At 59.0% G+C, this 23,968-nt stretch overlaps 2 protein-coding genes across 2 annotated transcripts in view; one reads left to right on the top strand and one right to left on the bottom strand.

Annotated features, from left to right (window-relative positions):
• Nucleotides 1-15,773, top strand: part of COL18A1 (collagen type XVIII alpha 1 chain) — a 28,667-nt gene extending 12,894 nt beyond the window's left edge. Inside the window, exons 3-42 of the mRNA XM_026048582.1 lie at nucleotides 564-647; nucleotides 830-889; nucleotides 1,765-1,903; nucleotides 2,005-2,108; nucleotides 2,236-2,262; nucleotides 2,376-2,555; nucleotides 2,655-2,681; nucleotides 2,765-2,827; nucleotides 2,915-3,001; nucleotides 3,101-3,154; nucleotides 3,248-3,397; nucleotides 3,534-3,596; nucleotides 3,753-3,797; nucleotides 5,544-5,684; nucleotides 5,778-5,849; nucleotides 6,304-6,330; nucleotides 6,734-6,778; nucleotides 6,927-6,989; nucleotides 7,485-7,520; nucleotides 7,644-7,733; nucleotides 8,030-8,059; nucleotides 8,167-8,193; nucleotides 8,905-8,967; nucleotides 9,105-9,179; nucleotides 9,326-9,361; nucleotides 9,499-9,552; nucleotides 9,968-10,042; nucleotides 10,395-10,466; nucleotides 11,059-11,101; nucleotides 11,488-11,550; nucleotides 11,878-11,921; nucleotides 12,114-12,236; nucleotides 12,341-12,485; nucleotides 12,608-12,681; nucleotides 12,849-12,977; nucleotides 13,203-13,238; nucleotides 13,347-13,652; nucleotides 13,756-13,953; nucleotides 14,113-14,228; nucleotides 14,310-15,773. Coding sequence (XP_025904367.1) covers nucleotides 564-647; nucleotides 830-889; nucleotides 1,765-1,903; nucleotides 2,005-2,108; nucleotides 2,236-2,262; nucleotides 2,376-2,555; nucleotides 2,655-2,681; nucleotides 2,765-2,827; nucleotides 2,915-3,001; nucleotides 3,101-3,154; nucleotides 3,248-3,397; nucleotides 3,534-3,596; nucleotides 3,753-3,797; nucleotides 5,544-5,684; nucleotides 5,778-5,849; nucleotides 6,304-6,330; nucleotides 6,734-6,778; nucleotides 6,927-6,989; nucleotides 7,485-7,520; nucleotides 7,644-7,733; nucleotides 8,030-8,059; nucleotides 8,167-8,193; nucleotides 8,905-8,967; nucleotides 9,105-9,179; nucleotides 9,326-9,361; nucleotides 9,499-9,552; nucleotides 9,968-10,042; nucleotides 10,395-10,466; nucleotides 11,059-11,101; nucleotides 11,488-11,550; nucleotides 11,878-11,921; nucleotides 12,114-12,236; nucleotides 12,341-12,485; nucleotides 12,608-12,681; nucleotides 12,849-12,977; nucleotides 13,203-13,238; nucleotides 13,347-13,652; nucleotides 13,756-13,953; nucleotides 14,113-14,228; nucleotides 14,310-14,523 — 3,480 coding nt within the window. The 3' untranslated portion in view covers nucleotides 14,524-15,773. The remainder of the gene's footprint in view (nucleotides 1-563; nucleotides 648-829; nucleotides 890-1,764; nucleotides 1,904-2,004; nucleotides 2,109-2,235; nucleotides 2,263-2,375; nucleotides 2,556-2,654; nucleotides 2,682-2,764; nucleotides 2,828-2,914; nucleotides 3,002-3,100; nucleotides 3,155-3,247; nucleotides 3,398-3,533; nucleotides 3,597-3,752; nucleotides 3,798-5,543; nucleotides 5,685-5,777; nucleotides 5,850-6,303; nucleotides 6,331-6,733; nucleotides 6,779-6,926; nucleotides 6,990-7,484; nucleotides 7,521-7,643; nucleotides 7,734-8,029; nucleotides 8,060-8,166; nucleotides 8,194-8,904; nucleotides 8,968-9,104; nucleotides 9,180-9,325; nucleotides 9,362-9,498; nucleotides 9,553-9,967; nucleotides 10,043-10,394; nucleotides 10,467-11,058; nucleotides 11,102-11,487; nucleotides 11,551-11,877; nucleotides 11,922-12,113; nucleotides 12,237-12,340; nucleotides 12,486-12,607; nucleotides 12,682-12,848; nucleotides 12,978-13,202; nucleotides 13,239-13,346; nucleotides 13,653-13,755; nucleotides 13,954-14,112; nucleotides 14,229-14,309) is intronic.
• A 165-nt stretch (nucleotides 15,774-15,938) lies between these two features.
• On the bottom strand, nucleotides 15,939-22,065 carry SLC19A1 (solute carrier family 19 member 1). Its single transcript, XM_026048372.1, has 6 exons — nucleotides 22,020-22,065; nucleotides 19,643-19,956; nucleotides 17,635-18,379; nucleotides 17,184-17,376; nucleotides 16,919-17,060; nucleotides 15,939-16,660 (listed from the first exon to the last, which is right to left on the bottom strand). Exons 2-6 carry the CDS (start codon nucleotides 19,814-19,816, stop codon nucleotides 16,472-16,474), a joined length of 1,443 nt encoding a protein of 480 aa, XP_025904157.1. The 5' UTR covers nucleotides 19,817-19,956; nucleotides 22,020-22,065; the 3' UTR covers nucleotides 15,939-16,471.
• Nucleotides 22,066-23,968: the final 1,903 nt, after the last annotated feature.

Here is a 23,968-nt window from a genome sequence, read left to right as displayed (position 1 = left end):
CTTAGAGGAGCATTGTGTGAAGAGTGTGCATTGTATAATTATCTGGCTGGACTGTATACAGCCCTTGCAAAACCCAAATAAATGGTAAGGAAGTGTGGATTAACCTAAGAAGCACAAAATGAGGGCCGCACTGGGCCGNTTTTTTTTTTTTTTTTTTTTTGGTGAGAGACTTTGAGTTGCATTGTGTAAAGAGTCTGCATTGTATAAATAAGTGGCTGGACTGTATACAGCCCTTGCAAAACCCAAATAAATGGTAAGGAAGTGTGGATTAACCTAAGAAGCACAAAATGAGGGCCGCACTGGGCCGCGGTGCTGGCCGGCAGCCCTTTCCTTGGAGCAGCGAGGTAGCGAGGAACTGCTTTTCCCTATGCCCTGGAGAAGGGGRAGTGAGGACCCCATCCAAAAATTCCCTCCAAAAAGGTCGCTGTCTGGCTACCTTCATCCTGGCTGCGACCTCTGCTCGGCCGGCCTGGCTTCGGAGGAGGCAGAGGAACTTTTCTCATGGATTGTGCCTCGTGTCACAGGGCTGCACCYGTGACCCTCCTCGGTGTCCTTTGTCCTAGGGGGTGATTGCCGACTTGAAGCTCAAAGGGGATCCCCGGGCAGCTGAGCACCAGTGTGAGGAAGAGGAGGATGATGCTGAAGAGGTGAGCACCAGGCAGTTGCCAGCCCCCTTTGATGTGTGTTTTGGAGGCAAAATCTTTGTTTTTGAGCGTTGAACAATGATCTCATCTGCCCCCGCAATGTTGCTGGGGACTGGGATTCCTCCAGGGGAGGAGAGGACCTGGCACCCCACTGATTTTCTCTGTTTCTTCCCGAACCCATATAGGTCTCGGGAGATTTTGGCAGCGGAGCAGAGGATGGACACCATGCCTTGGGAAAGGACAAGGTGAGTTGTCCTGCAGATGCTCAGCTACCTGCTGAGTAAAGCCATCCTTCACCAGCCGTGCTGCAAGCTCACGGCTCCACGAGGCCTTTGCAAGGAGGCGTTTCGCAGCCGGATCATCCAGTAGCCCATGGGCACGTTCCCGTTTCAGCTGCTGAGCCTGGATGGCCTCCCGCTCCCGGCTGCACGGAGGGAATTACTAAGCCTCCCTTTTCCCAGCTGTGCATTAGGGCCTGGAAGCGTGCCGTTGGCACGTCGGGAGCGCACATCCCAATCTAAACAGCGTCCGGCCGCTGAGGCAATGGGTGCCGTTTGAGGACGTGAGAGCGAGCCAGGCTCTTGTGCAAGGGACGCGGCGTCCGCGCAGGGACCGGCTGCCGGGTGGTCACAGCACGGCTGTCACTGTCCGCCGTCGCACGCCACGCCACCCTCCCGGCTCCCCAGTCCTTGCGTTCCCGCCRTGGCCGCGGTCCCAAGGTATCCTGCAGTGCCTGCATTTGGATAAGAGGGCAGAGAAATCCAGGGAGAGGAAGTGCTGACCGTGAAACCGTCCCAGCCGACGCTTTGCCCTCCTGGTTGCAATCTGGAAGGTGAAGGTTGGCTCATTCAGCYGAGGCTAAGTGCAGAGACTAACAGCTAGAGCGGTTAATCCTAGGAGAAGCCTGCAGGGGCTTTTAGCTATGGGCACGTTTCAGGCCAGGGTAGTTATCTCGGAGATCTGTCCTTGTCCAAGGTCCCTCCAAGGCTGTTGGTCCCTCCTGCAGCAGGGACGTGCCTGTGCTCTGTGCCTCTGCTGCCACGGTTCTCTGCCCGTCCTGCATCCATTTCCCAGACCAGCAGCTCTGCTCTCACACGCTCTCCTGYTTCCCTGTGCACAGGGCATCCCGGGGCTGGTGGATGCTGTCCCCGTCACCTCTCCGCCCGTGGCTGTGGGCAGCATGCCGGGGATCGCCGCGGGATCCCTGCCGCAAGCAGAGCGCACCCGAGTGCTGGACACGCTGCTGATATCCGCAGCAGGTAACGCGGCTCCGTCCGRGCAGCTCTGCCCCTTGGCACTGGCCAGTCCCAGGAGGACCCTGGCAGCAGCAGTGGCGACCTCCCCTTCTCCCTTCCTGCAGGCGCTGGTGCCAAAGGCGAGAAGGGGGAGAAGGGGGAGCGTGGCCCGAAAGGGGACTCGGGAACCGGCGGCGTCTCGGGGACGGGCGGCGCCAAAGGTGCAAAGGTTGGTGCGAGAGGGACGTGTGGCTCGGGGGGCGGCTGGACCACCCGCCTCCGCAGCAGCCCCGGAGCTCGAGACTCCCAGTGCTGTCTTGGTTTGACATCTATCTTCCCACTTGTCTGTTCTGCAGGGAGAAAAAGGTGATGCAGGCGTCAAGGTGAGCATTGGTTAGTGGGGAAGGGAGGCTCRTGTGGGGCTAAGCTGGGGTGCGCAGGGGCTGTACCACCATGCAGGTGGATGCAGGACAATGCCTTCCCCTTCCTTCTCCAGGGCAGCGCTGGATTTGGCTACCCTGGCTCCAAGGGCCAGAAAGGAGAACCAGGCGAGCCAGGCCCCCCTGGGAGTGCCCCCGACGGCTCCGGCACGGAGCGGCTCAACRGGCCACCAGGACCCACTGGTCCTCCAGGACCGCCCGGCAAAGACGGAGCCCCCGGCAGGGACGGCGAGCCCGTGAGTAAAGCTGCCCCTGTGCGGAGGAGGCTGCCCTCCTCTTCCTCCTCCTCTGCTGCTGCGTTCCCATGCACTGACTTTCCCCTCCGCTCTCCCTAGGGTGATCCTGGTGAAGATGGCAAACCTGTAAGTGCGCAGGGCAMGCGAGCAGGGGTGGCTGTGTCTCCCCCTCCACCACTGACCACTCACCTCCACTCTTCCCTTTGCAGGGGGACACGGGGCCCCAGGGCTTCCCCGGGACACCAGGAGAGCCGGGGATGAAGGGCGAGAAGGTGAGTGGCAGTGCAGACAGCGGTATGTGAACCCCCTCAAGCATCTCGGTGATGGTCACCAACTCCCCACTCTCTCCTCTGTGCCAGGGTGATCCTGGAATCGGCCCCAGGGGCCCCCCTGGACCACCAGGCCCCCCTGGACCACCTGGACCTTCCTTCAAACATGACAAGCTGGTAGGTGGGGGACCGCATCAGCGTGCGGTGACTCAGGGCAGCACCCCTGTGCTGCCTGGATCCCCTCTCCAATGTTGCACCTTTGGCCTTCACTTCCAGACCTTCATCGACATGGAGGGCTCCGGCTTTGGTGGCGATCCAGACACCCTGCGGGTGAGTGCCTGGACACCAGACCTGCTTTCTCACCCTGCTGAGGAGGAGTTGGTGGGGGACACCCTCAGCCAYCGGCACCTTCTTGCGTTGCAGGGTCCCCGCGGGCCGCCTGGGCCACCGGGGCCTCCTGGCGTGCCCGGCTTGCCAGGGGAGCCGGGGCGATTCGGCATGAACCGCACGGACCTGCCGGGACCACCAGGGCTGCCAGGACGAGACGGGAGCCCCGGGCCGCCGGGGCCAGCGGTAGGTGCACAGGGGAGCTGCCCCGCACCAAAGGGCTGGGATGATCTGCTGGAGTGACTGGAGGGGTCCGTGCCGTGGGATTGACAGGACACGGCACTGYAGCCTCTCACCATGCTGATGCTGGCTCCTCTTCCAGGGTCCTCCAGGTCCTCCTGGGACAGACGGGATGGTTGGGCAGCCGGGGCCCAAAGGAGAGCGGGTGAGTGCCCCTTATCACCCAGACGCCCACAGCACTGCACTGCTCACCCCACAGGGCAGCTGGCACCCCAGCTGCAGCTCTGTCCCACCGGGCATGGAGCTGGGCTGCAGCTGGAGCAAGGCAGCCGCTTCATACTCTCCTTTCCCTTCTCCCCAGGGTGATGTGGGGGACCTGGGCCTCCCTGGAGCACCTGGACCCAAGGTACTGTACCCAGGGCTCGCGTGGGGAATCCCATTTGCAGCACAGCAGTTTCCCTTACAGGCAGGGATGGTGCTCTGGGAAGCATGGGGAGGGAGATGGGTCGACTCGTGCTGAGGTTCCTCTAGGAGCAGAGCCTGCAAAGCAGCTGCAGGGCCATGGCACTTGGAAACCCCTCTGCACGTGCTCCTCGCTGCTCTTCCTGCAGTGTTTCGTTCGGCTTCGCCCTGCTGGGAAGTGGCTGGGGAAGCTGAGCCTAGCAGAGCAGGGCTTTCAACAATCTGCTTAGGTTACACTAGTGATAGGAGTCTGGTGCTAGTGGTTGAAAACTGGAAACTTTTGTGAACAGAATGAGTACTTTGCCTCCTTCAAGCAGCTGTGGACCAATYCCAGCCACTTTTGCCCATCCTTTCACTTTTTAAAGGGTGCCAAAAGCAGAGGAGTGGGTGCCCGTTTCTCCTGGACACGCAGGAGCTGGGAGCTCTTTRGGCTGGGAGGATGGCACATGGGGGAACTGCCTGCAGAGGGAGCGTTGTGACGGGAATGGTGGTGGTGGTGGGTGTGAAAACAGGCAGGTGGCCACAGGTGACCTCCTCGGAAATGGTCCGTGTCTTCTGCGCGTCACTCTTCTCTCTGTCTCCACTCCCTCTTCTCCCACCTAACCAGAGCAAACTGCCTCCTCTCCCTCCCCACCTGTTAGAGCCTCTCTCTTTCCGCTCCGCATCCCGGCCTCGGGGCGAGGCGAGGGTCGAGGTAAAGGCTCGGGGCAGCGTGGCTGCCGCATGCATGCTCGGCCTGCCTCTCTTGAGGTGACCACGTCCCCCGTGCCGCCCCAGCGTCCCGCGTCCCAGCGTCCCGCGTCGTGCGGAGCTGCTGCGGCTGCACCTGCCCCGCTCCCGGGTCACTGGCCCAGGGAGCACACGGGGACCTGCTGTGCTGGTCTGAACGGTGTGGAGACCAARGGGTGCATGCGAGCCCTGCCCTCGGGCACCTCCCCGCTGCTGAGCAGGCAGAGCCCCCTCTCCAGCACCYGGCGTTGAGGTGAAGTGCTCGCGGTGCCGCCCGTGTCGCGCTGAGTGCTGCCTTGCCTTACCAGCATGCGCCCGATAGCAGCGTGCCCGTGTCGCCCGCGGAGCCGGTGCCGCTCGCCGGGGAGCGGGCGAGAGAGCGCCAAGCTGCCTCTGCCTCCTGCCGCCTCCCTGCCGGCCGCTCGTGGCGGGCAGGGTGCCCAGCCTCGGCTCCTGCTGCCTCCTGGCCCTTCTTGCAGGCGCATCCCACCGTCTGCTTACACAGGAACTGCAAGAAACAGCGTTTTTGAACGTAGACTAGCCTCTACTGGCCGTCTTGCACATTGCAAAGGAACCACTTGGCAGGGACCAAATGAGGACAGCGGGGCCATGTGGCACTGGGGCAATGCCCTGGCTGTCAGGGGCTGCCTGAGGTGCCAGCGCGTGGCAAGCTGGCGCTGTGCCCTGCCCCTTCCCACAAAGCCCTTTTGCCGTGGAGAAGTGCCATGTAGGGGAGCATCCAGACCTYACCCTCAGGGCTGGTGTGGGTCTACAGGCCCCTTTGCTCCTCTTCCTGGCCTGCATGTAGCTTGGGCGTTTGATATGCTTTGAAAAGGATCTCTGCCCTGCGCCCTTTCTGTCTGGCTCGGCATGCTCCCGGTGTGAGGATGCTCCACAGGTGCCAAGCACAGGCCGTGGCACTTTGTCCCACGTGTTTGCTTTTGTTCTTTCCTCTTTGCAGGGCAGCAAAGGAGAAACAGGGCCAGCAGGAGCACCAGGAGAAATGGGGTTAGCTGGCCTTCCYGGACCCATCGGACCTCGAGGGCAGCCGGGTCCCCCAGGCCCTCCTGGACCACCAGGGCCGGGGTACGAAGCTGGCTTTGTAAGTGCCTCTCATCTGCAGCAGAGGGGATGGCCATGGTGTGGGCTGGGAGGAGTGGGTGCAAACACGGCTGAGTCTGTTCTTCTGCCCTAGGGTGACATGGAGGGCTCAGGGCTGCCGTTTGCAGCTGGTACCCCTGGACCCCGCGGACCTGAAGGACCACAGGTAGCTCCTCCCTTGCCCYTTCCCTTCCCCTTGCCCTAGAAGAGCTGGTGCAGGGATTAGAGAGGTTACCCAAGCCCAYGGGTATCCCATCCAGCATCATGCCTGGGAGGGCCCATCAGCAGGAGAAGCCAAGTGCTGTGCTCCTGTCTTGACAAGTGCAACCATGTGAAGGACCTTTCCCTGCCTATTCCAGTCCCTGAATGATGCCTGTAATCCCTGTGCTCCTCTCCTCTGGCTTAAGCAAGGTGTCACCATGTGTCCCTGGGGCAGATTGATGGGCAGGCATAGAGAGCCCCTCTCTGCACTGGTGGCATCTCCCAGATGCTTCAGGGTGCTGGCAGCAGTACGAGCTCTAAAGATCCTAGTGGGATTCGGGATCTTTGTGAGTTGTGCCCAGCTCCAGGTCCCTCAGGCAGTTACTCTGTGCTCATGGCCACATTGTTCTCATTCATAGGGGCCACCAGGATTGCCAGGAACCAAGGTGAGGAGCAATTCAAATGTCTTCCCAGCACCGTGCTGTGGCAGAGCCAGCCTTCAAAGCTGTTTGGTTTTGTATTTTTATTTTATTTTATTTTATTTTATTTTATTTTATTTTATTTTATTTTATTTTATTTTNATTTTATTTTATTTTATTTTATTTTATTTTATTTTATTTTATTTTATTTTATTTTATTTTATTTTATTTTATTTTATTTTATTTTATTTTATTTTTTTGTGCTCTCAGCACTGTTTCCTCTCCAGCTGCTCTCCTGGGACGTCCTTCCCTTGGCGTTGGGGGCAGGATGGGCCCACAGGGAGCCTGGGGGAGCAATGCCAGGGGACTGGGTGATGTGTAGGCTCTCGCAGTCCATGCCCCTGCCATCTAACACTGCTTTTCCCTCTAGGGAGATGCTGGCAGCCCCGGGCAACCTGGCTTACCAGGGCTGAAGGTAGGATCAGTTTCTCCAGTACTACCGAGATGTTGTGTGTAGCCCTCAGCTTGGCCAGGGACTGAATGGGACCTCTGGTCTCATGGACCCTGGGCTCCTGGGATAATGTTTTCCTCTGCATCTYAGTCTGCCCCTCTTCATTTTACAGGGAGACCCTGGCCTGCCTGGTGTGGATGGCCGCCCTGGGCTGGAGGGCTTCCCCGGACCACAGGTAGGAGCATCTTCTTCATCCCAACACATGTTYGCAGCATCCTCTCCTCCTGAAAGCCCCACTCCCAGCTCCCTGGCAGGGAGTGAGCTTTGCACGCTGTGGCGTCACCTCCGCTGCTCTCAGCAGCTGGAGTGCCCCTGCACGTTCAGCTCTTCCCCTGCCCTGGAGCTTGGCCCTGACCCTATCAGGGCGCTGCCTTGTTCGCAGCCAGGTCCTTGTTCCTTCAGCAGTACCTGAGCGCTGAAGGCTCTGCCCAGCTCCTCCAAGGCCATCCACATGCCTCCCCTTAGCAGAATGGAGATCTCCCTTTGATTCGCACTGGTTCATCCTGCTGCAGCCTGAACCTGCCAAGCAGGGAGTGATCTGAAAGCTYTTACTGAGCTTAGGCAGAAGCAAGTCTCCATTGCTGCCAGCCTTTGCCTGGGCAATGCTGAGTTTAGCCATGATAGCTCCAAATACTTGTGGCAACTTCCMTACATTTGCTTCCTCTTCCAGGGACCCAAGGGTGACAGAGGCAGCCCCGGTGAGAAGGTAAGTGCTGGTTTGGTCCCTGCAGGGGATACTTCTCCTTCGGTGGATGTGGGATGTGGATGGAGCTGCCTCTGAGCTCACTGTTGGTGGGCAGTGTGGAGGCTGAATGCCTGCATCTTCCAGGGCGAGCGAGGCCGAGATGGTGTTGGGTTGCCCGGCCCCCCCGGGTTACCTGGCCCACCAGGACAGGTCATCTACCTCTCAAACGAAGACGTAAGTGATGGCTCCCTCCTCCATGCTCCCTTGACCTGGCTAGGACATGTCATGCTTGCTCCTGAGCAGAAGAGAGCTGAGTCCCCCAGATAACATTTTAGTCAAAGCCAAATCGTGTTGGGTGGGACTCAACTGACAGGAGCTAAAACTGTGTCAGTGAGTGGCAAGAGAGCATTTGTCATGAGTAAAGATCAGCAAAAACCTGAGGGGGAYCCCTCCAGTAGCTCTGCCTGTGCTCCAGGCTGAGGGACAGAGCAAAGGTTGTGTTTAAAGCCCTATTTTGTCTGTTTTTCCAGAAGTCTTTGGCAGCTTTGCCAGGCCCAGAGGTAGGTGCCTCACCCCTGCCCGTGTGCGCCTTTGGCCATGCCTGGAATGCATCCCATTTCTTGGAAAGACTTGGTTTATTCTTATGAGTGTCTTTGCCTTCCTGCAGGGCAGACCAGGCCATGCTGGCTTCCCGGTAGGTCAGCGGTGCGGGCTTTGGGGAGCCTGCAAGGGTGGCCTGGTGGGAGCTGTGCAGTGACATGGGTGGCACGAGGGAGCTTTGGGTACCAGGTAGGGACYAGGAGAGTTTCAGGAATTGGAGAAAATAAAAATATCCAAATYGCTGTTTTTAAAAGCATCCAGCCAAATTGTCCATTGAGGAATAAAGCAGATGAATGCTTGCCAGAAATAAATTAACAGCATGTGAAGAAGCTTAATGCTAAAATTCATGTGAGCTTGAAGATGTCATGAGGCACTGATGATTGGCRTGAGCCTATCTAGCCTTCCTTGCTGGGAAGAGAGGTCCAGACTTGTTTATTTTTTTTAATTTCATGTCTCTATTTACCGCCCCACATTTTGTGCACTACCATCAGTTCAACTCCTGCTGTAGAGGGGCTGCTGAAGCTTTTTAGCCTTGCTGTGCCCCTCCAGTGCCCTCTGTTCTCCTGCATGCTCCTCCAAGAGGGGACCTAGCCTTGGGCTTCGTACGGCACTGACACCTTGTGCTGGGTGACTTGGGCTGTTGAGTGAGACCTCTCTGAGACCCACGTGGTTGAGTCCTGTCCTCCAGCAGTGGTGGGGAGGATAAGTCTGGCAGCAGAGAAGGAGCAGGGAAAGGCAACTAGTGTGGAGTGGGGAGTCTGCTTTTGCTCGTGGGGCTGACATGGGACTCTGCTTCTCCATGCAGGGCCCTATGGGACCAAAAGGAGACCCAGGGTCACCTGGCTTCCAGGGCTCCCCAGGGCTGAAGGTAACTGGCCACTTCAGCTCCCTGAGCTGGCAGTGGTCCCATTCCTCCATCCCTTCTGACTCCAGGGCTGGCAGCAATGCCAGTCCTCCAGCTCCGAGGGAGAGAGCCTTGTCCGTCCAATTCCTGTTTCCTTCCAGGGCGAGAAGGGAGAGCCTGGTGTCATCATTAGCCCGGACGGGACCATCATAGCTGCTAATGTGAAAGGAGAAAAGGTGAGTGCGCATGATGTGCCATTCCCAAGACTTCTTGGCCCAAATGTCCCACCAAAAGAGGGACTCCCAGTCATTACTGTTTGCAAAGAGGGAGGGCCGCTTCCTTTTCCATACGATAATGTTAATTTCCTCTTCTCTGTCTGCAGGGGGAGCCAGGGCCACGGGGACCAGCGGGCCCATCTGTAAGTCAGCGACTCCGTCGCCTTTGTGGTTTTACTGGGGAAGGAAAAAGGCTTTTTGGTGGGGTGGGGGGTCAGAGTTAGGGAGAACCCAGAGAATGATGGATGCTTCTTGTGTCCCCATCTTCTTCCCCTTCCAGGGCCCCCACGGACGGTCTGGACAGAAGGGAGAAATTGGCTTTCCGGGCAGACCTGTAAGAACCGCTCCTGGTTTGTTGTCCATCCTTGTCAGGCACATCTGCCACCAGCCCTGTCTCTTCCTTCACCCTGGCCAGAACTGCCCTCCTAGTTGTCCACCCTAGTTGTCCATCTCTCACCTGCCTAACCCCAAAGCCCTCTCTCTTCTGCATCAAAACTATGCCAGAAGCATTTTGGGGCAGAGGTCTGAGGGGGTCTCAGCAGTGATGCCAGAGAGGTGCAAGCCTGGACAGGAGCATCGCTCATGCCCCACGTCCCAGGATGCGGTGTTGGGGCCCTGGCCTTGCAGGGACGAGCAGAGGGGCTCAGCCCCGCGGGCGTTCCGACTGCTTTGCTCCGTGTCCATGCCGCGGCATCACCCATCCTCCACACTGGGGCTGGCACGGAGATGAGCTTCTTTGTGCTCCACAGGGGCGGCCAGGCATGAAYGGGCTCAAGGGCGAGAAGGGCGACCCTGCCGACGTCAGCGGCATGCTGGGCCCGCGGGTGAGTGCGTCCTGCAGCCGGAGAGCGAGGAAGGGGCTCGCCTGGGGCCTTGGGCCCTTCAGGGAAGGGCAAAAACGTGCACAGGGGCAACAGAAAGACCTGTCTCCCCAGGAGGGGAGTGAAGAAGTAAACGGCTCTTGGTGCTGCCCATTGCATTGCTTTCCTGGTGGGTTGGAGGCAGGTGGCAGCGGGRAATAGTCATATCTAAAACTCCAGAGAGCAGCCCCTACGCACTCAGGACACAGCAGTGACTGTGGGTGTCCCCTCCGGGGCAAAGCTTGGCCCCAGTCTCCCCTGTGGGAACCATCACACTTCCCATTTGCCAGAATCCGACAGTGTTTTTTCTCTGCAGGGTCTCCCAGGTCCCCCTGGCCCACCAGGACCTCCTGGGCCACCTGGCAATGTCATCTATGACAACAGTAATGTAAGTAGCACCATAGTTGCCTCTTTTCTTAGATGTACAGCTGGATACTGGCTTATCCTGATCTCGCTGTCCTGGCCAAGGGTGCCACATGGTGTCTATGAGCTCTGTTACCCTAGTGTCATAGGCAGTGTCAAGGGCAGAGCGGATGAAGGATGCCACTGGCGATGTCTCTGCCATAGCTGGGTTGTGGGATTGTCGTCAGCCTTGTGCAAATGGGCCACCTAGGCCATTCCCCATGCTGCTCAGGAGTGAGCAATAGGACAGATGTGGCAGCAGTGGGACAGCACTTGGCATTGCAGGGAAGAACATGGAGGTCAGTGTATGATGTTTCAACTGCCCAAAAGCTCTTTCTTTGGGTATTCTGGAGGATTTGAACCATAAGAGCAAAAGGTCCCAGACTAGGTAGGTCCTACTGATGGACTGGTTGTGCCCCTTTGGCAGAGCATGGGCAGTTTGGCTGGGACTGCCACATYCCACAGTGGTGGAGAGGGATGCGAGCTGTAGTCTGAGGGAGTTCTCAACAAGAAGACCTCTTAGAGACCCATTCAGAGAGACAGCTGTCTTTAAAACTGCCCTTCTTACCTATTTGCAGGCCTTCAGTGACGCCAGCCATCCTGCGCTGCCAGCCTTCCCTGGTAAGGGGGGATGTCTATGTCCCAGTCTCACAGAACAGTTTGGGTAGCCTCAACAAGGGTGGGAACTGGAAGTGGTCCCAGACAGAGTGCCCCTGCACCTGCAGGACTCTACAGACAAGCAAGTCCAGTGGAAACTGGGATTTTGCAGTGCCTTTTGCAAATGCATTCTTATCTTCTGGGGCAAGACTGAACTGAGGGGGTTGGTTCCCATCTGCAGAACTACCCCTGTGTAGTGGAAAGCACCATCATTTCAGTTCTGTGTCAAAAGCTTTGACAGCAGGCACCCTAGGGCACCACATGTGGGCTGGCTTCTGAGTACAGAGATGCTCCCTTTTGTCTGGGATGCTATGGGTCTAATAGGGCATCATCACTTCTGTTTCTTTCAGGCTTCCATCAGTTTCCAGGTCAAAAGGGAGAAAAAGGAGATGTTGGTGCTCCAGGTCCCCCAGGTGAGCAATTCTATCTCTGTAGGCTGAGAAGAGAAATGTGTATGGGAGGCATCTCATGGTAACATCAACATGCGTCCCACTGGACCGTTTCTGAGCCATCACAAGGATCTTGCTCTTGAGTGCTTTGTCTGACCACACAGCACATGCCTTTTCCTGGGCGTCCTGCTGGCTTTCAACCTTCTGCMTCCTCCTCGTGATGGGACAGAGCACGTACAGGGAGTCCTAATTGTKCCCGTGACTTGTCTGGGAAGAGAGAACCTCCATCTGGGAGCCCAAGTGCAAGGCCATGCACCAGCCACCGTAACTCCTCTCCTTGTCCCTCCACAGGCCAGTTCCCGTACGACCTGAGCCGATTCAGTGCCAACTTGCRGGTAAGGCCCTTTGCCCCAGCCCACTGCAAGCAGCTCATGGTGGGTGGGTGAGGTGGCTGCAGTACCTTGGTGTGGTGGGTGACTTGGTGTCCTGGGGCACTATGGGCCTGCTAGGATAGTGTGGGCATATGCTGGGATGCACTGGGTGTAGGAAGTACAGATAGCTCATGCTCACATCATGCTGTCCCACAGGGTGAAAAAGGGGAGACTGGCCTCAAGGGCGAGAAGGGTGAACCAGGCGGGACACCACTGTATGGCTCCAGCATCTCCACACTGCCAGGCCCACCCGGTCCCCAGGGCTACCCTGGCCTGCCGGTGAGTACCTTAGGAGCAAAGGTTGAATTGGTGATGTCTCTGTGCTCTGAGTGGTATAGAGCAGGCTGGGGAGGGCCTCATGAATGCTCTCTTTTTTTCCATAGGGTCCCAAGGGGGACAGTATTGTTGGACCACCAGGGCCTCCGGGACCTCAGGGACCTCCTGGCGTTGGATATGAGGGGCGGCAGGGTCCTCCTGGCCCTCCCGGCCCCCCTGGTCCTCCTTCCTTCCCAGGCCCACACAGGCAAAGTGAGTACTTGCCCTCCTGCTCACCAACCCCTCACTCATCCTCTCCCTGTCCCATGCACCAAGTTGGGGCAACCATCTCCATCATGGCCTTCCCTGCCACCTTGGCCTTCTCTTCTACCTAGGTATCAGCATTCCTGGCCCTCCTGGGCCACCAGGACCCCCTGGACCACCAGGTACCGGCGGGACATCTCCTGCGGTGAGTTGGGGCAGCTGGGAAGGAGAGCAGGGTCATCCCTCTGCCTGCCCAGCCCTATGTTTGCCCTCAATGCAGAGCGTGGGGGGATGCTGGGGCCATGCCCCAATATCCTCCCCTTCTGGGCTTGCTGGCTGAGCCCTCAGCACTCACCTGCCCCGTGCCCACAGCTACGTGCYGTGCCAACGTACCAGGCCATGCTGAGCGCTGCTCACGAGCTGTCCGAGGGCTGGCTTGTCTTCCTGGCTGACCGGCAGGAGCTCTACGTGCGCGTGCGCAATGGTTTCCGCAAGGTGCTGGTGAGTGCTGGCTGGGGTGACCGCTCACMCTTCACCACTGTTGGGCTTGGCGTACCTTGTGGATGTCACCCAGCATCAGAGGGAGCCGGTCGCACCCCTGCTGCGGGGTACTTGGTTGCTTCACGGCAGCACTGTTGGTTGTGGGGTGCTGAGATGCCTTCCCCGTGGTGTAAGCGAGAGGAGAGGGGTGGTTCTGCTCTGCTTTAATGTGCCCTGTCCTTCCAGCTCGAGGAGCACACCCTGATCTCCAGCTCTGCTCTGGTGAGTCCCCTTCCCCACAGCAGCGCATGGGCAGGGGTGTCCAGCCAGCTGCCTCAGCCCAGCTCTGGGCAGCCCTGGCCCTGAGCACYGCTCTCCCTACTGTCCCAGGACAACGAGGTCTACGACAAGCCACCCAACGTCCACTACTCCCACAGTGGTGCCGTCCCCTCCGGGTCTCAGCACCCCTACCAGCCTCGTGGGCCCCTTCACCCTCTCCGCAACCACAGCCCACCACCCACTGCCCGGCCCTGGCGAGGGGACGAAATCGTGGCCAACCAGCACCGCCTTCCCGAGCAGCCCGCGCTCCATCACGGCACCCAGCATCAGCAAGAGCTCCTGAACAGCTACTACATCAACCGCAGGCCAGATCCAGCCCCTGTAGCCGCCCACGTGCACCAGGACTTCCAGCCTGCCGTGAGTCCCAAGCGGCCCGTGGAGATGTCCATGGTGGCCAGCCACCTTCCCTCGCAGCCCGAGCGCCCCTTGGCTGCGGGCTGACCCTGTGTCCCCTTGGCAGCTCCACCTGGTAGCCCTGAATGCCCCGCTGAGTGGCAGCATGCGCGGCATCCGCGGCGCCGACTTCCAGTGCTTCCAGCAAGCCCGCGAGGTCGGCCTCCTGGGCACCTTCCGGGCCTTCCTCTCCTCCCGCCTCCAGGACCTCTACAGCATCGTGCGCAGGGCCGACCGCAGCACGGTGCCCATCGTTAACCTCCGGGTAGGTGTCATGGGACCGGCAGTGCTGCTGTGCCGGCTGGGACAACTTTGTGCGATGGTCCAGCTAGTCCTCCTCTGGGGACCAGGAGCATCTCGGGGGCACGCGGCGGTGTGGGGAGCGGGGACGGTGGCCAGGCTGAGCCGCTCTCTCGCCCACCAGGACGAAGTGCTCTTCAGTAACTGGGAGGCCCTGTTTGCGGGCAGCGAGGCCCCGCTGCGGCCCGGCGCCCGCATCCTCTCCTTCGACGGCCGGGATGTCCTGCGGGACTCAGCGTGGTGAGTGCACGGTGGCCCGGCTCAGCGGGGCTCCCGTCGCGTCTTGTCGCTTCCCGGCTGCACTGTGCCTCTGCGTTGCAGGCCCCAGAAGAGCGTGTGGCACGGCTCGGACGCCAAGGGCCGGCGGCTGCCCGACAGCTACTGCGAGACGTGGAGGACGGAGGAGCGCGCCGCCATGGGCCAGGCCTCCTCGCTGAGTGCGGGCAAGCTCCTGGAGCAGGCGGCCAGCAGCTGCCAGCACGCCTTCGTGGTGCTGTGCATCGAGAACAGCTTCATGACCGCCTCCAAAAAATAACCCCGCGCTCGGGACGCTGCACGCCTGCCCAGGGAGGGCCGCGCCGGGCCGCGCCGGCTCCCCTGGCTACGCTCTTGCCCTCAGCCTGTGGGGAGGGTTGTTTTTTATTATTTTTTCTCCTCCGGAACTAAAGCCAAAGAGTATTGCCATCGTTTTTTTATAGCCTGGCCCACCCTGGGGTTCGTGATGTCCCTTGCCCTGGCTGTGTGGGGTGAGGCAGCCTGGGTGCAGGGGAGCCCCCTGCCAACACCTCCTTCTCCTCCTCCTTTTGGACACAGCAGTTTCACTTCTAACCCCTAATATTTAACCACTTCAGCTGTATGCGTGCATCAGCCATATCCTCCTAGCATCCTGCTAGGATGCTTTTTTGGGGAGGCTCGGAACGGGCTTGCAGGGAGGGATGTTCCACAGGAGGATTTWGGAGATGCTCCGTGATGTGTTCTTCTAGAAAGCAGAGGCCAGGGGGGATCCCCAGCTTCCTAGCCCTGCACTGTCCTTGCCAGTAGCCCGGGTCCCGACCCACATCCCTGCTGCTGGGGCCTTGCTGTACCTCTGGGCCACCCAAGGGGGGACAGCGCTCACCTCAGGCATCCTTGGCATCTGGCCAGCTGGCCCCACACGCAGCACTCCTGTCCCAAGCAAAGAGAGCATCCCTGGGCAGGGACCCGGCTCCTCGGCGCTTTCCCCTCTACTCTGCACCCAGCGGCCTCCACCCTTCCAGGTAAGGTTCATCCCAGCCGGCCCTGCGGCTCTTCGGCCTCATCCCTRCCTCCCATCCCACTGCCTGTTCCCAAATCCCCATCTCTAGGTCACCCTCCCTCACTGCCTTGCTCCCCTACCCCATCCGGGTGCCCTGTGGACCCCATCCAGGCGCCCTCCCCTGGGCTCCGGTGGAGGCTGTCCCCCCGGGCCTGGGAGGGGAGCACCCAGCCTGCCGCTGGCATGTGTTTACACACGTGTGCGTGGGTGTGCGTGCATGTGGACCGCGTGGTACCCAAGGCCAGGAACCACGGGCACCCTCCGTGCCACCTTTGTTGCGCCCTAAGGCCAAAGCGAAGCAAAGCTGGTTTGAATTGGTGTGGACAAATCCAAGGTGCTAAAAAAAAGAGAGAGAAGAAAAAAAARRAAAAAAAAATCTATAACTAGCTTTTTATTATTGTATGGAAATTCTTACCATAAAAGCTGTGCGAGTCACACAGTCTGTTTCTTACCGTCTACTGTATTTTGTGTAATTAATGCAATTCAAAGCCTGTGGAGCTTTATATTTTTTGTTGGTTGTGTCCTATAAACCATTTTTTTTTCTAAAGGCACTGAATAAAGAAATGTTATCCTCTTGTAGTGTGGCTCCATGCAGCTGAGCAGAAGGATGGAGAGCCAGGAGTCCTCCAGACCCCATCTGTTTCCCTCCCACCGCACCTGGAATTAGCTCTGGTTTCAGTTTTGATGCTGCCTTGGGCATTCTGTCTCTGCCTTGCTTGTATTTAATGTGTCCAGGTCCAAGAAGGGAGCAAAGGAACAAGCCCTGGTGCAGGTTGGTGACTCTGTGTTAGATTTGTACTGTCAGGTCCACCCACCTCCTAGGAGACCCCAAATCTGTGCTGGATGGGGACTCTTTCCAAGCATTGATGGAGAGATGGGTGCAGGAGATCACAGCAGGTATCTTCTCCACAGGACAGTGATGGGGCTGCTGGTGGGTTGGACAGATGGGAGATGAAGCACATCATGGAGTAGTGATAGTCATTTATTGAGAGCCGTGACCCACTTTGTGGGACAGTGAGCCCCCATGGAGGGGCAAGGAACCAGCCATGGGCTCTGAGCCCTGCTGGTGAGCGGGGCTGGGTTAGCAACAGGGCCTGGGGCCTATTGCTCCTCTGAGGGAATCACCACGCTGTGCAGCCGTCCTGCGCACCACGGCCGGCCAGGCACCGTGGGGACGCGGGGCTAGCGTTCAGCCTTGCACGGTTCCTGCCTCGGAGCTCCTCTCCTTCTCCGGCCCGTCCGCGGGCGGCTGCGGCAGCTCCTTGGTGAAGGCCAGCTCCGCRGGCTGCTTCTGGCGGCGGTGCTGGATGCCCGTGCTGATGGCTCCCAGCAGGTAGGCCACGGCCAGCAGYGCGAAGTAGCCGAAGTACACGTAAAACTGCGAGGAGGGACAGAGGGAAGCCTGTAGCAAGTTGCCAGCACCCATGTGTGGCAACCCCGCTTACCTGCCTCCTGCCACCATGGGAGCTGGCATCCCTGCGGGCCTGCTAGCCTTGGACACATCCAAGGAAGCARCAGGCCCAAAGACCAACCCCCAGGCTGTCTCCCTCTCGCTTCTTTTCCCCCTGTGCTCTGTCTGGGACCACCCCAGTTCTTGGTGTCTGTGAACCCTGGCCGTGTCCCCTCCCATCCCTACCTGAGGATGCACAGAGAGGCCCAAGCCCCTCTTGTCAGCCACGATAATGGTGATGATGGTCTTCAGGATAGTGGCGAAGAAGGTGTTGACCCCAAAAACCAGGGCACAAAGCTCTTTGGAAAGGGAGGTAGCAATCCGGAAACTGGGAAGAAAAGAAGAGAGTGAATTCAGCCCCTCCAGGGCTGCAAACTCAAGCCACTACCCCAGAAGGCAGATACMGCTGGCTTGTCCATCCCCTGAGGAGCAGGAATGGGGCATCACTCACATGGCGATGGGCACCAGGAACTGGTACGATCCCCGGAAAAACACGTAGGCAGCGTAGCACAGCCAGATGGTGCTGGTAGTGTTCATGAGCAAGAGCAGACCTGCCTGGAAGGCTGTCACAGCCCCAATCACCAGCTCCGACCACAGCGTCCAGCGAATCTTCAGGTAGCCAGCTGCGAAGGAGGCGATTGCTCCTGCGGGGAGGACAGGGCCACCATGAGTGATGCCCCTGATGTGAAAAGACAGCATTTTGCCTTCCTGCTGTCCCTGAGCCTGGCAGTCACTACGAGACTTAACGGTGTTTGCCCACCCTACCCTACCAACCAACCTCAAACGTGCCCCACATCCTCACCGCAAAAGCACTTCAAGTTCTGCCACAAGAAAGGGATAGAGCAGGTCACAGCAGTGCTCTGATCCCTCCCCTCAAGCCACGGGAGGCTGAAGGAGCGTACCCAGCAACGTGGAGGCGGCGTCCACCCCTCCATTGTAGACCCTGCGGTTGTCCCTGGCAGGGTAGATCTCGTTCCAGAGGATCTGCACATAGTACAGTATCAAGTAGTAGCCAGCTGAGTTGAAGATCCACCAAAGGGACCAGAGCCGGAGCTGCGGCTGCTTGGCCACCAAGCCCACCTCCCGCAGCATGCGGCACAGGAGCACATCGTGCCAGCGCCACCTCCCCTCACCACTCTCCTGAGCCATCTTGTCCAGCTCTGTTGGTGCAGCTCCATTGCAAGCTGCATCTGCCCGGTTGAAGAACAGACTGCGCTTGGGCCGCTCCAGGAAGAGCGTGAGGATTAGGCCAAAGCTCATGAAGCCTAGGGAGATATAGTTGAGCGTGAGGAAGGAGACGTCACCCAGCGTGACACAGAGCTGCCCCAGCACTGAGCTGGTAAAGACACCCATGAGAACAGAGGAGCGGGAGTAGCTGGCCATGCGCTGGTAGCGAGCCGGCGTGACGAGGGAGAAGATGTAGGAGGAGTAAGCGATGCGGGCAGCCATGGTGACGCCGTAGAAGAACTCCATGAACTGCATGGCCAGGACAGAGACGCCCAGAATGAGGAGCAGCCAGATGGAGATGTGGCTTAGGCTCTGTAGCAGCAGCACGGGCTTGTAGCGCAGATAGTCCGTCAGCAGGAAGATGGGCACCAGCACGGCCGTGTAGGAGTACGTCAGCACCGGCGTGATCACGTTGGTCACCTGCCACGTGCACAGACAGCCTGAGGGCTCGGCGCGCGCTGCTGGCGCCCGCAGGCCCCGTCCTCGCCGCGAGCCCCCGCTGGGCCGCACGCCCCAGCACGACCCATCCTCGGGAGGAATGCGGCCTGCCGCGCGCTCAGCCAGGGGCCCGGCTTAGCCACGCTGGGAAGGCAGCGTTCCCACGGCCACGGCGATCCGCCGGGCCTGGGGCCAACACGTCCAGAGGCCGGGGGGAGAGGCAGYCCTGTCCTTGCTGGCCGGGGCCTGCAGCGCGACCCTGGCCGCTGCTGCCCGGTGCCACCCCATGGCTACGCACTGTGCTGCTGGCTGTGGAGCCGGCTCCGGCCCTTCTCACCTGTCCCCACCACCTCCCCCGGCACCCCGACCCTCAGCAACCAACCTCAAAGCTCAGCCCTCGCACCGCTAACCCCAGGCTTAAACATAAACCTGGGCAGGCAGCAGGCACGCACAGCCCCAGCTCAAGGGGGAGCCTAGGCTGGCCCTTTTGGCCAGGCACMCTTTGCCAAAGCAAGATAGACCTCAAACCTGTGTCAGCCCATCRACTCCCACCCAGACCCCTACTGGAACCCAAGGGGCCATCTCCAGCCCCCCAGGAGCAGAGTACCACCACCYGAGGCAGTCACACAAGGCTGTCAGCCACCCCACACTGTGCTGGTGATGCTCCTAAGGGATGTTTTCCTAGATGCCCTRGAGCGGGATGGTCAAAGTGACCTGCTCAGGCTACCCAGGCACCAGGAAGAGGACCAGGAGGCAAGTGCACGGCTTTGGAGCAAGCTGCCAGGCTGCGAGGGCACACGGGGCCAGCCCGTGGGCTCGCGGGGCCCCTTCCAGCCTGCTYGCCGGCAGGTCTTTCCCTAGGCCGCTGCAGAAAGGTGACCTGAGGACTGTTTTTCCAGGCTGGGGTTACCTGAGTTTAACCCAGCCACCCTGCGGCCGAGGAGGACAGGAACGCACCGCCGGCGGGGCGGTTGGCTCTGCTTGTGCCACGCTGCCCCAGCACCCTTTCCCTATGCACACGGAGATACCCCACCCYGTCCCAAAAGAGATCTGCCACACCTTCTGCTCCCCGACACGTCCCTCTGCACCCACACCACTCCGGGGGTTGATTTGGAGCATGGGGAGGGTTGCTACTGCCCACCCCAGCCCTAGAAGGGGCTGCTCCGGCGAAGGTGCCCAAGAACTGGGTGCCTGCAGGAAGCCCTTGGCTAAAACCCCTAAGCGAGGAGGTCACGGGCTGCTCACCTCCACCTCTGTGAAGTTCTTGTCAGGGCCCAGCAGGTAGGGAGTGATGAAACTTTCTCCAGGCCGAATCTGCGTCATGAACCCATAGAAGCACAGATAGAAGACCTGGAGCTTCCAGCGCTGCTCCGGCGCTGCCTCTTCCGCAGGCTTCTTTGCACCCTCATCCTTGGACATGGTGCTTCTGCCAGCAGCCCTTCAGCGGGACAGCGGTTTTCTCCAAGGCACCGGYAGACAAATGGGCTCTGCTGGGCCAGGCAGCTCCTCGGCGGCTGCAGGCACTTGCCGACACATGGACGTGCACGCCGCCGCAGCTTCTGGAGAGAGAGAGACGCTTTTGGCGGGGGATCAAATTCCTCCAGGATACAAACACAAATAATACTGCTACCTTCTCTCCAGGAGACATTCTTGCAACAACAATCTCACACAGAGATCAAAAAAAAAAATAAGCAGCCCAGCATTTTTTTTGCTTTGCAAAATGTTCCCCACCCTCGTTTCAGGCAGGATTTTCAAAGCACACGCAAGATGGATGCACAGAGCCATCTAATCTCCAACRAGGCAGCTGCCTGTCCTGCTCAATTCACTTAGCCCCCCTGCTTCTCACCTTATGGACCTCAACAGGACCTTCCCTCCCACTACGCCATCCCCAAAGCAGAGCTTTCCCTTGAGCCCAGCTGCTTCACTGGAGATGCAACAAGTTCTCCTAGGGGCTGAGAAGGCTCGTGGGGCAGCACGGACACCAGCTCGTGCCTCTCCAGGCGGCTCTAAACTTGGGCAGCCACCAACACTCACCCTGAGCAATGCAGCCCCCAGCGCTGGTGAGGACAGCCCGGGGGTCACGGCAGCCCGGGGCAATTGTGAAAGCCGGTTAATGTGTACTCCTGCACGGGGCTGCCCGCGTTACACATTAGCCGCGCGGCCATCGGGACCTTTAGACAAGCCGAAGGCGCGTGTTTCCACCCTCCCCGCGCACACGGAAGGACAGTACGCATCTCCTGGATAGGTGCCCGGACAAGGATGAGGAGGAGGATGCTCCRGCCCCAGCACCCAGCGTTCCAGTAAGGATGAGGAAGAGGAAACGCAACAGGGTGCTGGAGCAGTTCAAAAGCTGAGAAGAAAAAAAAGGTTTAACTCCTCCACTTGACTTGGCGGCGTGGAGGCAGTCAGCTCGGGGGAGGCCTGATTAGCAGTCACGGGATGAAGCTCAGGAAGGGAAAGCCTGTGGCCGAGGCACTGCTTTTAAACCTCCCGGGAATGCACCCAAGGCTGCCAAAATGTCTCCTCCGGGAGGTTCCCAGGGCTGCTCCCAGACWGTTGCACCGGGGAGGTCTTCACTTTTCCACCGCCCCACCGCTGGCCCTACAGCAGCACTGYTCCACAGCTGCACAAGGCAGGAAAGGTGGGAACGTCCTTACCACAAACCTGGGCTAACACATCCTCTTCCTTCTCTGTCGGGCTCATTGCATTTGCCCTGGTCAGGGATGGCGGCAGAATCACGTTTTTTTTCGCAATAATAAACAGAAACAGCTAAACGGGCTCCTTTCAGAGTGCAACTGAAAGGAACATTGAGAGGGATGATGACAGAGAAGAGGTCTGCAGCTACTTCTCTAACTCACAGCATGTACTTTAGCCATGYGGAGTCAGACCCACTCCCAGGCGTTCTCCACCTCCCTCTCACTCCCACAAGTCCCCGATGACACTTTCAGAGAAATAAAAGCAATCCATGCGGATAAACACACGCCACAGGGCCAAGGTCTGGCCACATGATTGCTGATCATGCAGTAACGGAGCTCGAGGCGGTGAAAAAGCTCCAGCCACGTAAAGCCAGCGCTGAGGAAGCAGCGCCCGGGCGGGCACCCAGGCTCCTGGAGGATGTTCCCAGAACGTGGCCCAGGTGCTGGTGTGGGGACTTCGGTCACAATCAAAAGCAAAAGCAGCAAGACAAAACAGTTGGAAACTTCATGCTTATTTTCCTCCCCCGCTGCTCCCTTCTTAGAGGAACTTCGTCTCGGCGGGAGGTTGGCCGGTCCAGCTGCATTCCCACTGGTTTGCAGGACGGGTGACTCAGAGCTGCCCAACCTGGGCAACAGGCTCCCACCCTTCCAACGCAACTTTTTTTTTTTTTTTTTTCCTTTTTCCAGAGTCCAGAGTCTGGGAAAAAACCTCTGATCGGAGCTGAGGTGAACAAACAACTTGGAAAAATTAAGCCGTGGCTGCCACGAGCCCTAACCTGCTCGGATACACCATGCTCAGCTTTCGCCACCTGTCTTTGCGGGGCTCTCCTGAACAGAGGGCTTTTGCAAAGCCTCCCTTATATGCTGGGAATATAAAGCCTCCGGGGGATTATATCCAGAGGGATTTAGAGGGGGTGTTTGCTTACCCGCAAGGCAGCTGTTCCTAAAGCCAGGACTCGGCAGTGTTAGCGTGGACCTTGCAGCAGCATGACCATCCTCGGGTTCAGCACGGCAAGGGGAAAGGGCTGAGCCCACCTCCAAGTCCTTACTACTGCCTGGACTGAGCTGTCCCCTTACCTCCTGCCCGGGGCCCTTGCCAGATCCGGCTGCCTGGACTATGACCCAATTCCCTCTTATCCCAAGCTTGGAGCAGAACCAGGAGTTCCCAGCCAGACCAGGGCCCTGGGATGTGAGTGATTTTGCTCACCGGCTACATCAAAGGGACTTGGGGCTGCCAAAAGCCAGTCTGATGCCCGGGACTAAAATTCATGGAAAACTCAGGGAGTGTGTGTGGATATCCCCACTCCACTGGTATCGCCGCCCCTGCCTGGCCACAAGCAAGGAGTATCCAGAGCCAAAGCAACCGGGTGTTCCACAAATTGCTCTGTGCAGGGCAGCCCCATCAGGTAGCCGTAAACATGCTCCCCATAGGACAGTGGCTTCTTGCAAAGCCCCCCAACGGGATGTCCCTCACCCTCTGCATCGAGCCAGCTTTTAAAGCAGACGCTCTCTGCTTCCAGTTGAGAGTAGATCTTCACCCAGAAGATGGCACCTGCTTGTGCTTGCCCAAACAAACAAGTTTCCACCTGGTTTAAGGCCAAAGCAGGTTGCAGCTCTGTGGCAGCTGTCAAGATGAGGGCTACCCCGCTGTCACCACCCCCATGGAGCACAGCAGCTCTCCAGCTGCAAGTTAAACTGCTCCTGCCGCCCGTGCAGGTGCTACATACCCCCTGTACCAGCTCAAGGGCAGGAGGGAGAGCCAGGGAGCAGCCCCAGGAGCAGGAGCGAGGCGCTCCCCAAGAGCAACGCCAGCTCCTYGGCCGTGCGCCCGGTGCGTCACCCCTGAAGCATCGCCCAGGCAGGCTGAGACCCACCGGCTGGCGGCTGCGCCTCGGTGTAGAGGGCAGGCACCCCCAGCTTGGCCAGCCTCCCACTTCTGCCATGGCTCAAGCCATGACCACTAGCACAAGAATGTAGAYGATGGAGAGATGGAGCTGTTGCCCCCAAGGACACCTACGTGCCGGACACCCACACCTTTGCCCCTGATATTGCCTCTTCTGAGCCTCCACGCTCGCAGAGCATCCCAGAAATCTTGCACACAGCACTCAGGGAGGCTGGGAATGACAACATTTCCTGGCAAGGAAGGTGAGGGGATGATGGACTGAATTTTAAGGAACGGAACTGAATTTTAAGGAACTGAATTTTAAGTAGCTCCTCCTTGCTTAGAGAAATGAAAATCCCACCAGTGGTTCGGGAAGCGTCCCCTCTCCCCTGGCTGGAGAGAGGTACCATTCAAGCCACATGTCCCCTGGAGGCACCCAAAGAAGTGACATAGCTTTGCAGGTGCAAGCAAGACTGGGAAGAGGGAGCACAGTCCTGGGAGACTGTCCGCACATGAGCTGGGCTCGTGGGCCAGGCTGCTGCCATGTGAACCTGCCACGGGACCGAGTCACGTGAAGCAAGTGCTGGCCAGTGCAGGCAGTGCCCAGGGGATCACAGGGGATGGGGTGGCTCAGCTCAGGCCCTCCTTCTCCAGGAGCCACAGCCACCACATGTGGGAAAGGGGCCACAGGACAGACCCAAAAGGGTGGCCCCAGGGTGGCCTATGTGGGATGCTCTCCTCACAGATAGATACACAAGAACTACAGGGGTCCTTGCAGGGCCTCATGGCCACAACCACGACACTGGTGGCAAGCAGGAGAGAAGGTGGCACAACAGCAATGACAGCAAGGGAGGACATAGTCCACATGGTGTGGAGAGAAGCAGCCACAGGAACCCCACGCACTCCACACCTCCAGCACGCTGCACTCTTGGCAAAACAACCCAAGCRTCCTGGGCACCCTGCACCCTAGGAACCCAGACCTTCCTTACCACG

Source organism: Nothoprocta perdicaria, unplaced genomic scaffold, assembly GCF_003342845.1.
Source record: "Nothoprocta perdicaria isolate Ctin4 unplaced genomic scaffold, notPer1 scaffold_11, whole genome shotgun sequence".
Classification (NCBI taxonomy): domain Eukaryota; kingdom Metazoa; phylum Chordata; class Aves; order Tinamiformes; family Tinamidae; genus Nothoprocta; species Nothoprocta perdicaria.
This window is presented reverse-complemented; position numbering and strand designations above follow the sequence as displayed.